The sequence below is a fragment of the Cetorhinus maximus genome, chromosome 11 (assembly GCF_964194155.1).
Source record: "Cetorhinus maximus chromosome 11, sCetMax3.hap1.1, whole genome shotgun sequence".
NCBI classification, from domain to species: Eukaryota; Metazoa; Chordata; class Chondrichthyes; order Lamniformes; family Cetorhinidae; genus Cetorhinus; species Cetorhinus maximus.
This window is the reverse complement of record NC_135889.1, coordinates 51,386,834-51,400,618: the sequence shown is the minus strand read 5'-3', so window position 1 is coordinate 51,400,618 and position 13,785 is coordinate 51,386,834. Positions and strand designations below refer to the sequence as shown.

General features: G+C 39.1%; 1 protein-coding gene across 2 annotated transcripts in view; it reads right to left on the bottom strand.

Annotated features, from left to right (window-relative positions):
- The window catches only part of nckap1 (NCK-associated protein 1), a 210,791-nt gene that overhangs the window by 48,305 nt on the left and 148,701 nt on the right, over window positions 1-13,785 (bottom strand). For both annotated transcript variants that reach the window (XM_078551916.1, XM_078551917.1), the window contains exon 24: window positions 3,552-3,645. In XM_078551916.1, the coding sequence (XP_078408042.1) occupies window positions 3,552-3,645 (94 nt within the window). The remainder of the gene's footprint in view (window positions 1-3,551; window positions 3,646-13,785) is intronic.

The window sequence follows — 13,785 nt, the reverse complement described above, 5'->3', positions numbered from 1 at the left end:
AAATGTACCAAACATTCAACAGGTTAATCAGAATCCTTTAAAAAATGATTTGTACAGCACTAACATTCTCAGCAGTCTTTCAGATTAATCGTTAACTATCCAAAAAACTTCAATATACTGTACAAAGGTTATTACTTGTGGGCATTTCTCCTGTTTAATTAATTATTTTAAGTTCATATTAGAATATTTCAGAAAATAAACGTGGGTGGTTCCAGAACTATTCTTTTTGGAAAAAAAAACAGATTAAGTTCCCTATGAAGATAATATACAATAAGGTAAAAACAAAATACTGTGGATGCTGGAAATCTGAAATACAAATAGAAAATGCTGGAAAAATTAGTAGGTCTGACGGCATCTGTGGAGAGAGAAACAGAATTAACGTTTCGCGTCTGTAAGACTTCTTCAGAGCTAAAGAGAAACAGAAATGAGATGGATTTTATATTGTTTAAGAGGGGGTGGAGCAATATAGGTCAGGCAGAGGTGGGAGCTCAGGAGAGATCGACAAAGGGAGTGTTAAAGACTAAAAGAGGTGCTGATGGTGGCATAAAGGTAAGATAGCAGAGTGTGTTAATAGCAGAACAAGGGCCAGCGCTCTGTAAAAGTACAACAGATTGCCCTGTAATGGGGAGGGAGGGGTGTGTGTGTGTGTGTGTGTGTGTGTGTTAGGTGGGGGGAGGGCGGTGACGGTTGGAGAAAAAGGATAACATAAGTAAAATTTAAAAAATAATAACAATTGGATTTAAAAAGGAGTAAAAATGGAGGAGAGAGTTCATGGTCTGAAGTTGCTGAACTCAATGTTAAGTCCAGAAGGCTGTAAAGTGCCTACTTGGAAGATGAGGTGCTGTTTCCTCCAGTTTGCGTTAGGCTTCACTGGAACACTGCAGCGAGCCAAGGATGGACATGTGGGCATGACAGCAAGATGGTGTATTGAAATGGCAAGTGACAGTAAGGTCTAGGTCATGCTTGCAGACTGGGCGAAGGTGTTTCGCAAAACAATGAGGAGGTAGTTTACAGTTTTCTGGACTTAACATTGAGTTCAACAACTTCAGACCATGAACTCTCTTCTCCATCTTCACCCCTTTGTCAATCCATTTTTAAAAAAATTCTATATTCATTTATTCATTCATTTACATCTTCTTTTAAAATAAAAATCCTTCCCCTCCACCCCCACCCCCGCAGCAACAGGGCCATTTGTCACTTGTTTCTATATTGTGCTTTCACAGAGCGCTGGCCCTTGTTCTGCTATTAACACATTCGGCTATCTTATTTTTATGCTGCTATCAGCGCCTTCTTTCATCTTTAAAACTACCATTAACACTCCCTCTGTTTTGTGTCCATGGCATCTTTGTCAATCTCTCCTGAGCTCCCACCAATCCTTGACGTTCTATTTTGTTCCAGCCCCTCAAACAGTATAAAACCCATCACATTTCTACTTCTCTTTAGCTCTGAAGAGCCATACAGACTCAAAATGTTGATTCTGTTTCTCTCTCCACAGATGCCGCCAGACTTGTTGAATATATATATTGAGTATGTGCAGTTTTGAACGGGTGTGTTATGAAACATAATTTCAGCAGAGTTAAATCTGATGGCATTTTAGTTAAGAAACTGAGGGAGGAATAAAAGAGGGAAAAAACAAAGTTAGCTCTTCTTCCCCAATTATTTGGGAATGCTGGCAGAACTAATTCCTTTTGAAAAACAAATATGAATGAATTAAATGTTTTAAAAAAATATATTTCAGAGCCCATTACATGCGATGAGCATCTATTTTAGAACTTGAAATCCAGAATAATTAACCTGTAAATTTTCAATTGTTCCTTTATGTTGTATTGCTTTAAATATTTTCCTACATATTGCAAAATCTAAATGCAGTGAAAAAAATGTAGTTATCATTCTATATTGTTAAATTATAACAAATATTTACAAACTACACTTAAGGCAAAATATTTGCAATGTTAACAGCTTGTGCTTAAGCAATTTCTACTCCAGATTTTTTGAAGTGCTAATTATTCATTAAAAACACAATATTATTTGATAAAACAGCATATGTCCAACATCTCTAGCTTGCCGTGTGATAGATCTAACTTGGCTTTCATGTCTCTTTCCATGATGTGAATAGAGGTGGGACTAATCTTAATTTCCCCAGCCTGTTTTGCACTTGCCCCTGAGCATTTTCTCTTCCTTGTACAATTTTCAGTCAGTAGTGTCAGACACCTTTTATTTTAAAAAATCTACATGTTTCCACCAGGATGGAAAATCCAGGACCAGTTTTGATATTTTCCTCAGATGAGGAATCAGTTTTAAAGGATCTAAAAGTATTTGCTTACAGTATAGTCTCCTGGATTGCTAAGGGAAATCTTTCTGTATGCCAGACCAGGAAACTTAATTCAAAGCCAGTGCCCAAGGACTAAGGGTTTAAATCACTATTGAGCATTTGACCTTAAAAGGTTACTTATTTCTCTTCCGTTCCCAAGTGCACATTTCCCAAATGTCCTAGGTCAACCCTTGGTCTGATGTGAGTTAGCTGATAAACTGTTGCCTAAGATAGCTGCCTATCTTCGCAAGTTAATGTGGAATGCTGCAGTGCACTCCTAGGTTATAAAGACCACTGGGATGAGATTACGGCTTTGACCAAATCAAGATGTGTTTTTATGTTCATCACAATAGTCTGGCCACGCAGCTTCTGACCATCAACATGGAGCCAAAAATGAATTTCTATAATTTCCTTCCTTGCCTGGATGAAAACTACGAAAAACAAAACTATGAAATGCATTGCAATTTCCTACAAAGGTGAATATAGAAATGAGTATCCTGATGAACATAATTTGTCTTTCTCTATGTTGCTGATCAGCACCACTCTCAATTACTAAACAGATCACTTTTTCAATACAGCCAATATTAGTCTCCCACAAATGCAACAGTGGGGTAGAATTGGCGGCTGCCATCCCTTTTTTGAAATCATTTTGCAAACTAAGTATTACCCATAGGTCTTGCAAAATCTGAAATTATGCCAGCATGGAAAAATATTAAGGGTAGGTTTCTTGACTTGAGTGCGTGGGGTAAGTTGCCTGGCAACCTTCAATATCGTCAAGCCCAAATATTTTGTACTGAAGAAAAATTATTGGGATTAAAATTCTCTGCTTTGCAGCTAACTAATCATAAGCAAGCCAAAAACAAACTTTCAGTAAATAAAGATGTACAGCTACTCAAAGAACACAAGAAACTTTTCAAAGTATGGCTTTGTTTTTGGTTACTGAAATCTGCCCTTCTTGAGCTTTAGAAAGGGCTCTGTCATTTTTGTCAGTGTTCCCCTAGGAAAAACAATGCACAGACACCTCTAATCTGAAGTAGCAATACCCTATTAATGTTTCAAATAATGGCAATGTGTAAGATTAAAAATGCACAGTATTAGATAACCATGTGATTTTGTGTAAAAAGTGAAGATGGAATGCTCAACACTATAATTGCAACAAGGAAGTTATGTCAACACAGATTAAAAAATTGTTACACTGTCTACACAGTTTCTGTAATCTGAGAACATGCTCTATACCCACATGTTAATCTTTTGAAGAGCGCTGCCATCTGGTCTGGTTTATCAAAGCTAGTCCTCATTTGAGTTAGCACGTCAACATTCTCCACAACTAATTTCTAGGAAGGAAGGATACTTAGTATTAGATAGTTACTCAGATAACCAAAATCAAGCAAATATTTCAATCTGGAAAAGGAAATCAGGTTTAGAAACTCCAGCTGGTTCAAAAGTCTTTGGTTCCCAAAGAAATCAAGAGTCCTCAAATTAAATCAATCCACCTTTGGCCTTATTTCTAAAATACTTATGATACTTCACCCTGTTTCCTAGTCTTCCCACTTTCAACCCAAAGGGAAACACAGTGGAATTAGACAGATATTCATTTTCAATTTTTTCCCTCTGTTCCTCAAATCATCTTCCCATGATAGAGTCATCAGCCGCCATGGAAACACTCAATGAGAAGCTGAGGCACAGAAGGCAACTCTAATTCTGTCAGCCATTGTATCAAGGTCGAATCACAAAAGTATTGCTTGGCGTCTTATCTGCAGTACTACTTCAAAATTACCATATTTAATCATTTTGTTTTCAAATAACCACCAACTTGTCCCTTTACAGACGTCAGCAACACTGGCACATTGCACCAGTATCAATACTTCATGTCTGAACCAGAAAGAAAGCATCATCCGACAATTCCATTGTGCTGACCATCACAGTTGAACTCCATCCTACTTCAGCTACCATCAACACGTGTATTTCTATTAAAAGTTGGGAGGAAGGTAGATAGGGAAGCAGTCATAATCACTACTATGTCATCATTTAGATGGAAATTTGCGAAGTTTTCCACTTGCTAAGTTCAAGGGTACAAATACTAATTCAGACCCCATCAAATGAACAAATTTGGGAATTTCTATGAAGCTTAGTGCCACACCACATAGTGAATTTAATGGAAGGAAAGTCTACAGATGACTCATTTCTTGTATATTGGTAGCATTGTTATAAAAAGTGACGTAAAAACAAATTTTTATGCGACTATCAACTGGGTCTCCCCATACAATGCCCTTCCATAATCATGGCTCTACTGGGTGCTATAGTAGCCACAAACATAGATTGGCTTGACAGTCAATCTGCTACCACCACAGCCCAGAAAAATATGCTGTCTACTTGCAGCACATTTTTGGGCTGAGTGGCTCTTGATTCACTCTCAACAGTCAAAGCCCCAATTTCAGCCCATGAAACTGCTTCAAGACATATAGATCAACTCTTTCACTAATGCCAATTTAATGGTAGAGACCCATTTTGTCAGGATTCCACAAGGCATAAAACTTTAACTTTTAAAATAATTAATGTTTTTCTCAGTATACAATAAAGAAAACATACATTGAAGAAAATAAATTCCCAAGAACTTCCTTCCCTTTAGCTACTCAGACAGATGAGAAAACTATGTTACATTACCGAAAAGCATTATAAAACTGTAATTTTATAATTGTTTTTGCATAATATCTTTATTTGTCAGAAACATGCAAACAAATTGACAGTAATTTTATATTAAATAAGAATGCTGAAATGGGAAAAAATAAAGCTCAGGAATTGACATCAACTCTCGCTAACTTTAGAATATTTTGTCCAAATTACACATTCCTCTCTTTCTTCCAACCCCCTCCTCCACAAAGAAATAAATTACTTTCATATGAAGGCAAAGGTTAAATGGCCTTTTGTATGTAAGGGATACTAACTGCCAATACTGTTTTCACACAATAATAAACTCCCCTGAGGTTGACCGCAAATGAAAAATAATTTGATTTCAGAAACAGAAGAATGTCCTCCATAGCTTGTGGGGATCACATTTCTTATGCCTATTTAAAAGAGTTTCATCTGCAGGCTATTTTCAAATAAATTAATGTTTTGCTATATTATAATCATTTTATAAATCCAGGATGTACTATATTGCAAATGATACTTGCATTAAGTGTGGTACAGAAAAAATAAGGTCAATGTTATACACCAACTGTGTTAATACACCAAGGTCTGCAAAGCCTTCAACAGTCAGATTTCTGCTTGCTTAAATTGTACACAAAGCTTTGAATTACACTTTGATATTTTAGTTGAGAATGAAAATACTTTAGAGTGCAACACATCCCACTTATGTGCAATTTAAGGAAAAAAGTAAAATACATTAATCTTAGATAGGATATATTTTAAATTACCGGCAAGATGTTTATTTTTTATCTTTTTTTTGTGGGGGGAGGAGAGACAAAGAGCCATACATCAAATTATCAATCACAATTATAATTTTCAACATCCAACAATCTCACTTAGAGGTCACATAAACATTATACTGTACTTTTAAGCAAGTCTTCAAGGAAACAAGTCATCTACCCCAAGACAGAAAAGCTTAAAGAGAAAATTCAGCTGAAGTGGCGGATGAGAGGCAGAATACTTTATATTCAAAATACTCCACTACTTCATAGAAGAAAATATTATCTTCAGTTAATTTTGGCTTCCTTACCAGCATGAAAACCCTCAAGTCAGGTGCCCCTCATGGCTCGGATTTTCTGGCAACTGGCTGCTTTGCAACAGGGAACATCTCTATGTATTCCCCAGCAGTTTCATAAGGAACATTCCCAATCAGACTGTAGTTTCCTTGGGCTGGGGCAGCTCTTAGACTGATGTGAGGTTAAAACCCTGCTGTTTACAATCAAGCTGCTCTGGTGCACTCTTTATTGGTGATGTCACTGGAGCAGCCTAACAGTAAGAGACCCCCAACTCAAGGGTTTCCATGTTGCTGAGGGAACTGATAAAAATATTCATCAAACTTAAACTAAGAATAATACTTTCTTTTATAAAAGTTGGGGAACTCTTTATGGTTGCACAACTTATTTTTAACGATATGTATGATGGCTTCTGCACTCTGGAACAGAATTTAGGTCACGTTCTACTGAACATCACATACTCAAGAAATACAAGCTTTGTTTATTCAAAAAAAATGGACATAGGATTTCTTAGTTTTGCAGGGATGTGACTGATTTCAACAAATCAAATTATGTGCAATTTGAGCATGATGCTGTCCATTTGAAATGTAAATAAATGAAGTATGGATTGCCCTTTCAAATCTTGAATGAAATCTGCACACATTATTTAAAAAATAAATAGGCTGAAGTACTGGTGGTTGCAAGTCAGTCATCAGTGGTGACACCAATCTAAAACAGCGGCTTTTAGCAATTGCAAAACATGAAAGGTATGATGTAAGGGTAAGTGTGCCATCTAGCATACTGTTTCTAATATACACTAAGGTTATTGGCAAAGCTAGCTCATGATCTCAGACAAGTTACAAGAAGGTACCGAGCAGAAGCCAAATTTCATCTTAAGGAGTTGAAAAATGAGGCAAACCACTTCAAACAAGTCTCCCATTCCTTCCAGTAAATGGTTTCGGAATGATACGGTCTATCTTTTAAATTATAAAACAGAACAAGGCACAAGTTCACTAAATGGCATGAGCATTTCAAAATGGGGGTGGGGTGTGAAGATGAAATAATTTAGTTATTTCAAAAATCTTGGAAGAAATATCACACTCAAATGGTCAGGAGGGCATGACAGAAGGAAAATAGTTATACAAGTTTTCATAAAGACCAAGTTTCTACGACAGCTAGAAATAATATGGTATGAAAACTCTGGAATGTCTGCTGTTGGCAAGCTGTGTGGTCATTATCATGAATTAGCTTGTTTCATAGTGGTATGGGGCTTTACTTTTAGGAAGACTGAAACACTAAGCAGAATCAAAGCCATACATGGAGAAGAAAAATTCTCCTTTCAAAAAGAAACTATAAATATCAAACAATTGTTTCAGTGACATCCCCAGATTTTTACCAGAGTGTGAGGAAATTTGACTTCTACTTAGTGCCTCTCTCCTTGATCTGGTTAAAATTATGAATAAGTTTTGTCAGTTGTCTTAAGTACAAATGCACAACATGATAAAAGAAATGGCTGTACAGCCAACACACTTTGATGTCCTGAGGGTACGTCAGGACCGGATACATAAAATTATACGAATGCAACCAGTAGTTATTTTGGAATTTAATGGAATTATTATTCTTCATTGTTAGTCTGTAAAAAAAATACACTACTTCTTTGCACTGTCAGTTTTTAGTACAATAATGCTAATTTTCTATACACTCCTTTAACACTGACTGTCTGTTTTTAATAATCTTTAAGCTATAACACTATTAAGTGAAACAAGCTTCTGAGAATGCTGGATCCAAATTCTACCACAAGGCTGGGGAAATACAGACTTATCCAATTTGATTACTGGACATTACGGGAAGATGGTGCCGCATTGGTAACGTCACTGGACAAGCAATCCAGAGGCCCCGGCTAATGCTCTAGGGGCATGGGTTCAAATCCTCGCTATGTGTGGTGAAGGCACTGGATAGTGCAAAGGCTATGGGCCCTGACAATATTCTGGCAATAGCATCGAAGACTTCTGTTCCAGAACTTGCTATGCCCCTAGCCAAATTGTTCCAGTAAAATAACAACACTGGCATCTACCTGGCTATGTGGAAAATTGCCCAGGTATGTCCTGTACACACAGCAGGACAAATCCAACCTGGCCAATTACTGCCCCATCAGTCTACTCTCGATTATCAGTAAAGTAATGGAAGGGGGTCATCAACAGTGCTATCAAGCGGCACTTGCTTAGCAATAACCTGGTCACTGACGCCCAGTTTGGGTTTTGCCAGGACCACTTAGCTCCTGACCTCATCACAGCCTTGGTTCAAACATGGACAAAAGAGCTGAACTCCCGAGGTGAGGTGAGAGTGACTGCCCTTGACATCAAGGCTGCATTTGACCGAGTGTGGCATCAAGGAGTCCTAGCAAAACTGGACTCAATAGGAATCAGGGGGAAAACTCTCCACTGGCTGGAGTCATACCTAGCACAAAGGGAAATGGTTGTAGTTTTTGGAGGTCAGTCGTCTCAGCTCCAGGACATCACTGCAGGAGTTCCTCAGGGTAGTGTCCTTGGCCCAACCATCTTCAGCTGCTTCATCAATGTCCTTCCTTCCATCATAAGGTCAGAAGTGAGGATGTTCGCTGATGATTGAACAATGTTCAGCATCATTCGCGACTCCTCAGATACAGAAGCAGTTCATGTCCAAATGCAGCAAGACCCGGACAATATCCAGGCTTGGGCTGACAAGTGGCAAGTAATGTCCACGCCACACAAGTGTCAGGCAATGACCATCTCCAACAAGAGAGAATCTAACCATCATCCTTTGATGTTCAATGGCATTACCATCACTGAATCCACCGCTATCAACATCCTGGGGGCTTAACATTGATCCGAAACTGAACTGGACGAGTCATATAAATACTGTGGCTACAAGAGCGGGTCAGAGGCTAGGAATCTTGCGATGGGTAACTCACCTCCAGACTCCCTAAAGCCTATCCACCATCTCCAAGGAACAAGTCAGGAGTGTGACGGAATACTCCCCCACCAATGACCTGGATCCAACAACACTCAAGAAGCTTGACACTGTCCAGTACAAAGCAGCCCACTTGATTCGCACTCCTTCCACAAGCTTTAAGTCCCTCCACCACTAACACACAGTAGCAGCAGTGTGTACCATCTACAAGATGCACTGCAGAAACTCACAAAGGATCTTAGGCAGCATCTTCCAAACCCACAACTGCTAGCATCTAGAAGGACAAGGGCAGCAGATTGATGGGAACACCACCACCTGCAAGTTCCCCTCCAAGCCACACACCATTCTGACTTGGAAATATATTGCCGTTCCTTCACTGTCGCTGGGTCAAAATCCTGGAACTCCCTCCCTAACAGCACTGTGGGTGCACCTATACCACATGGACTGCAGCGGTTCAAGGCGGCAGCTCACCATCTTTGCAAGAGCAGTTAGGGATGGGCAATAAATGCTGGCCCAGCCAGCAAAACCCACATCCCGTGAATGAATAAAAAAAACTAAATAAAATATGGACTATAAAGCTGGTCGTCACTAATTCACCCATGTCCTTCAGGGCAGGAAATTTGACATCCTTACCTGGTCTGTCCTACATGTGATTCCAGTTGCAGAGCAACATGGTTGACTCTTAACTGCCCTCTGAAAAGGCCTAGCAAGCCACCCAGTTCAACGGACAATTAGAGATGAACAACAAATGCTAGCCTTGTCAGTGATGCCCACAGCCCATGAAAGAATAAAGAAAAGAAATACAACTACATTGATATAAAAAAAGTTACAATTCACATCATGGAAAATAACTCAAGGACTAAGCTACTAAGCACAAAAAGGGACTTTTGGTAAGCATGTTCCTCACAGTAATATGCCTATACTTCCGTGAATCTTTGATTCTCTTTATAATTCTTTTTTATTTGTAGGAAATCCTACAGAAAGAAATGGATCAGCAACTTTAATCAGAAATGAGGAGAAAATTTTTCTGAGGGTCATGTGACTTTGGAACTCACTCTGCCTCAGAAGGCAGTGGAGGCAGGGTCACTGAATTTTTTTTAAGGCGGAGGTAGATTGATTCACTTGCCCAACAAGAATCTAAGGTTATCAGCGGTAGATGGGAATATGGAACTCAAAACAGATCAGCCATGATCTTCTTGAATGGCAGAGCAGGCTCGAAGGGCCGAATGGCCTACTTCTGCTCGTATTTCATTATGTTCGTGTAATCGCACAACTATCTGTTTATCATACAATTACCTGATTTTTAAATCTGTGGCAATTACTTACAAAAGGTGTGCATATGTGACAAACTTTTCCTCCTCCATTTATTTAATCTTACCATAAATTTTGTTTCCTAGTAGGGCACGTTGCCAAGTTATTACATCATAAGGGTTATCACTGGAAAATGATCTGGCTCTTGCCTGAAATCTAAACCTGCACACTTTTAACAGGAGCCATGGGGTAACAATTAGGAGTGTTGTCAATCTGTTTTCTCTCTAGTCCAGGGATAATGAGTGTAACCATACTGTTCTGAAGCTAGCCTGTTTAACATTGGTTAGCTTGCCACAGCCTGGGAACTGAACAAAAGGCTCTCCTGATCTGTGGTTCAGTGCCACATCATCCAGCGCAGTGACTCATTGAGTTGGTTATTAAGATGCACAATTGCTGACATGGAAGCAATGATTTTTTTATTTTGATTTTTTTTTACTGCATAGCAGCATGAACAGTGAATAAGGTACTGCTCTAAGCAATGATTGTAAGAGGGATTTTTTTTTAAAGAATGGAACTGGAAGAATACAAAACTGCATAGTATTAGCATAGTTGCAAAGCAATCTTTGAGCAGAGAGCAAGTACCCTTGCATGCACCCCATCCCCCTCCCCAAACCTTGTATGTGTGACAGTACCTGGCTCTTGCTCTAAAAAATCTCTTATGGGGCTTATTCTCCAGCATGGGGCATGCTGGAGACAAAGTTCTTGAATTGTTGTATAGAGCTTTTTTTTCCCCTCTTTATGCAGCAGTTGGATGTTATGATTCGTCAACAGGCACATGGAGTAATATCACCACTGTCCCCTATTCGTTCATCCCAACCACCAGCACGTGGAAATATTTCTTGGGCTATCTTAATATTCTTGTTGCAGAGAGATGTGCAATTGGTGCACAAGGTGACAAATTAAATTTACAGAAACACAAGAGCCACAGCTACTTATAACCAAAGTTAAACAGCTGTTTTTGCCACACTGAGTACCTATTGAGTCATGAAAAGGCTATTATGCACTCAGCATAGGAAGACATCTATATGAGAAATAAACTGTTTTATTAAATAAATGCTTTATTTTAAATGTTCTGATAAGTAGAATCATAAAATTTTACAGCACCAAAGGCATTTGGCCCATCACACCTATGACAGCTCTTTGAAATTTAGTCCCACACCCCAGCTTTTTACCCATTATGCTCTAAATTAGCTCTCTAAGTACATGTCAATTACCTTTTCACAGCTCCTACGCAATAAGATTCTAGCTCCCTCTTGGGCAGCACATTCCAGATCTTAACAGAGTGTGTGAAGAAATTGCTCATTTCTCCTCCAACTCAATTTAAATCTGTGATCTCTGCTTACTGACCCACTTACAAAAGGAAATAGCTTTTCATTACTTGCTCTACCAATACTCTTTGTAATTCTGAATACCTGTATTTGCTTGCTCCTTAACCTTCTCTGCCCTCAAAAAGAATAATCCCAGTTTCTGCAATATCTCCACATGATTGGTAACATTCTGGCAAATCTTCCCCATACCCTCTCTTGAACCTTACCTAATGTGGTGCCCAGAATTGTAAGCATTTAGCATGACTTCCTTGTTTTTGCATTCAATGCCCTTATTTAAAAAGTCAAGTACCCCATATGCTCTCTCATCAATTGCCTTATCAGCTTGTCCTTCAAGGATTTGTGAATATGTACCTTTCGGCTCTCTGCTCTTGCACCTCAAAATAAAACCATTTAGATTATAAAGCTTCTCAGTGTTTTCTCTCTCAAAGGGCATCATTTCACACCTGCCGCTTTAAATTGCATCGGCTATGTATGTTCCTATTTCACTAACCTATGTCTTCCTGAAGTTTGTGAGCATGCTCACCATTTACTATGTTGGCAAATTTTTTATTGTCTCCAAACTTGAAAATACTACTCCCTATACCCAAAGCTCGTAATTTATACTTAACAAGAAATGGTCCTAATACCAACCCTGGGCACCACCCATTGCATATTTTTCTCCAGTCAGAAAACATCTGTTCACCACTACTGCCTCCATTCCTTAGCCAACTTTGTGCCCAAGTTATCACTGTCCCTTTGATACCATGTGCTTCTATTTTCCGAATAAGTTTATTTATTCATTCATAGGATGTGGGCATCGCTGGCTAGTCAGCATTTATTGTTCAGCCTAATTGCCCGTGAGGTGGTGATGCTGTGCCACCATCTTGAACTACTGCAGTCCATGTAGTGTAGGTAGACGCAAAGTGCTATTCGGCAGGGATTTCCAGGATTTTGACCCAGTGAGAGTGAAGGAACAGCGATATAGTTCCAAGTCAGTATGATGTGTAGCTTGGAGGGGAACTTGCAAGTGATGGTGATCCCATGCATCTGCTGCTCTTGTCCTTCTAGATGGTAGGTGCCATGGATTTGGAAAGTGCTGTTAAAGAAACCTTGGTGAGTTGCTGCAGTGCATCTTGTAGATAGCACATATTGCTGCCACTGTGGTGGAGGAAGTGAATTTTTAAAGGTGGTGGATGGAGTGCCAATTATGACTCTTACAATACAATAGGAGGCCTTCAGCCGACTGTGTTTTGAAAGAGTTGCCAATCTTAGTCCCACGCACCTCAAAGCCCTAAAAATTAGTCCTCTACAAATAAATGTCCAATTATTTTTTGAAAGATACCAATGAATCTGCTTCCAACCCCCATCACAACAGTCCTGTGTTAAAATAATACTCTTCTCCCCCTCTAGTTCTTTCTGCCAATTATTTTAAATCAGTTTTATCTGGTTAGTGCCGATACTGCCAGAGAAAACAGTTTATGCTCATTTCTTCTACTCAAATCCAATATTATGATGAATATCTCTATTGAATCTCCCCTAAATCTTCTTTGCTCTACGCCCCTCCCCAACCTATTACCCCTAACTCCATTACCCCTTCCCACCTTATTGCCCTACCCTCTTCATTACCCTGCCCCTCCTCTCCAAGTTACCCTAACCATCCCCATTACCCTTCCTCACCTCATCACCCCTCCCTCTCCATCACCCCTCCCCATTAATTAGACGAAACAACACGGAGAAGCAGTATAATCTAAATAGTTATTTTTACTCGTTTTGGCTCTCAGGATTATTGGGAGTATATTATTTTGGTGATGCTTTGTTAGCTTTGGATGATGTAGGGCAGAGTTGAGATCAAATCTGAACATTGTATTTGCTGTCACAGTGCTAAAAGTTAGGAATTTATCACAGGAAGCCATTGGTTCAAATGGGCTTATACAAATCTCAAACCAACACCAGGTGGCAGGCTACAACAGTTGCCACGGCAATGTAGCCAGGTAACGGCAATGGACCTCACTCTTCAAAGTACAAGACATGAGTAAAGATAGCTGAAACATCACACTCAAAAACATGCAATCACTACCATGACAACATGAGAAAATCACTTCAAATTTTTTGGTAAACATTAAATGAGGGAGCTTCTCTGGAAGTTCATCGGATCAATGATCAACACTTGGCCAATGGCTACCCATGAAAATTGCCAATTATTACAGCTAAGTTGTTAGTATGTAAT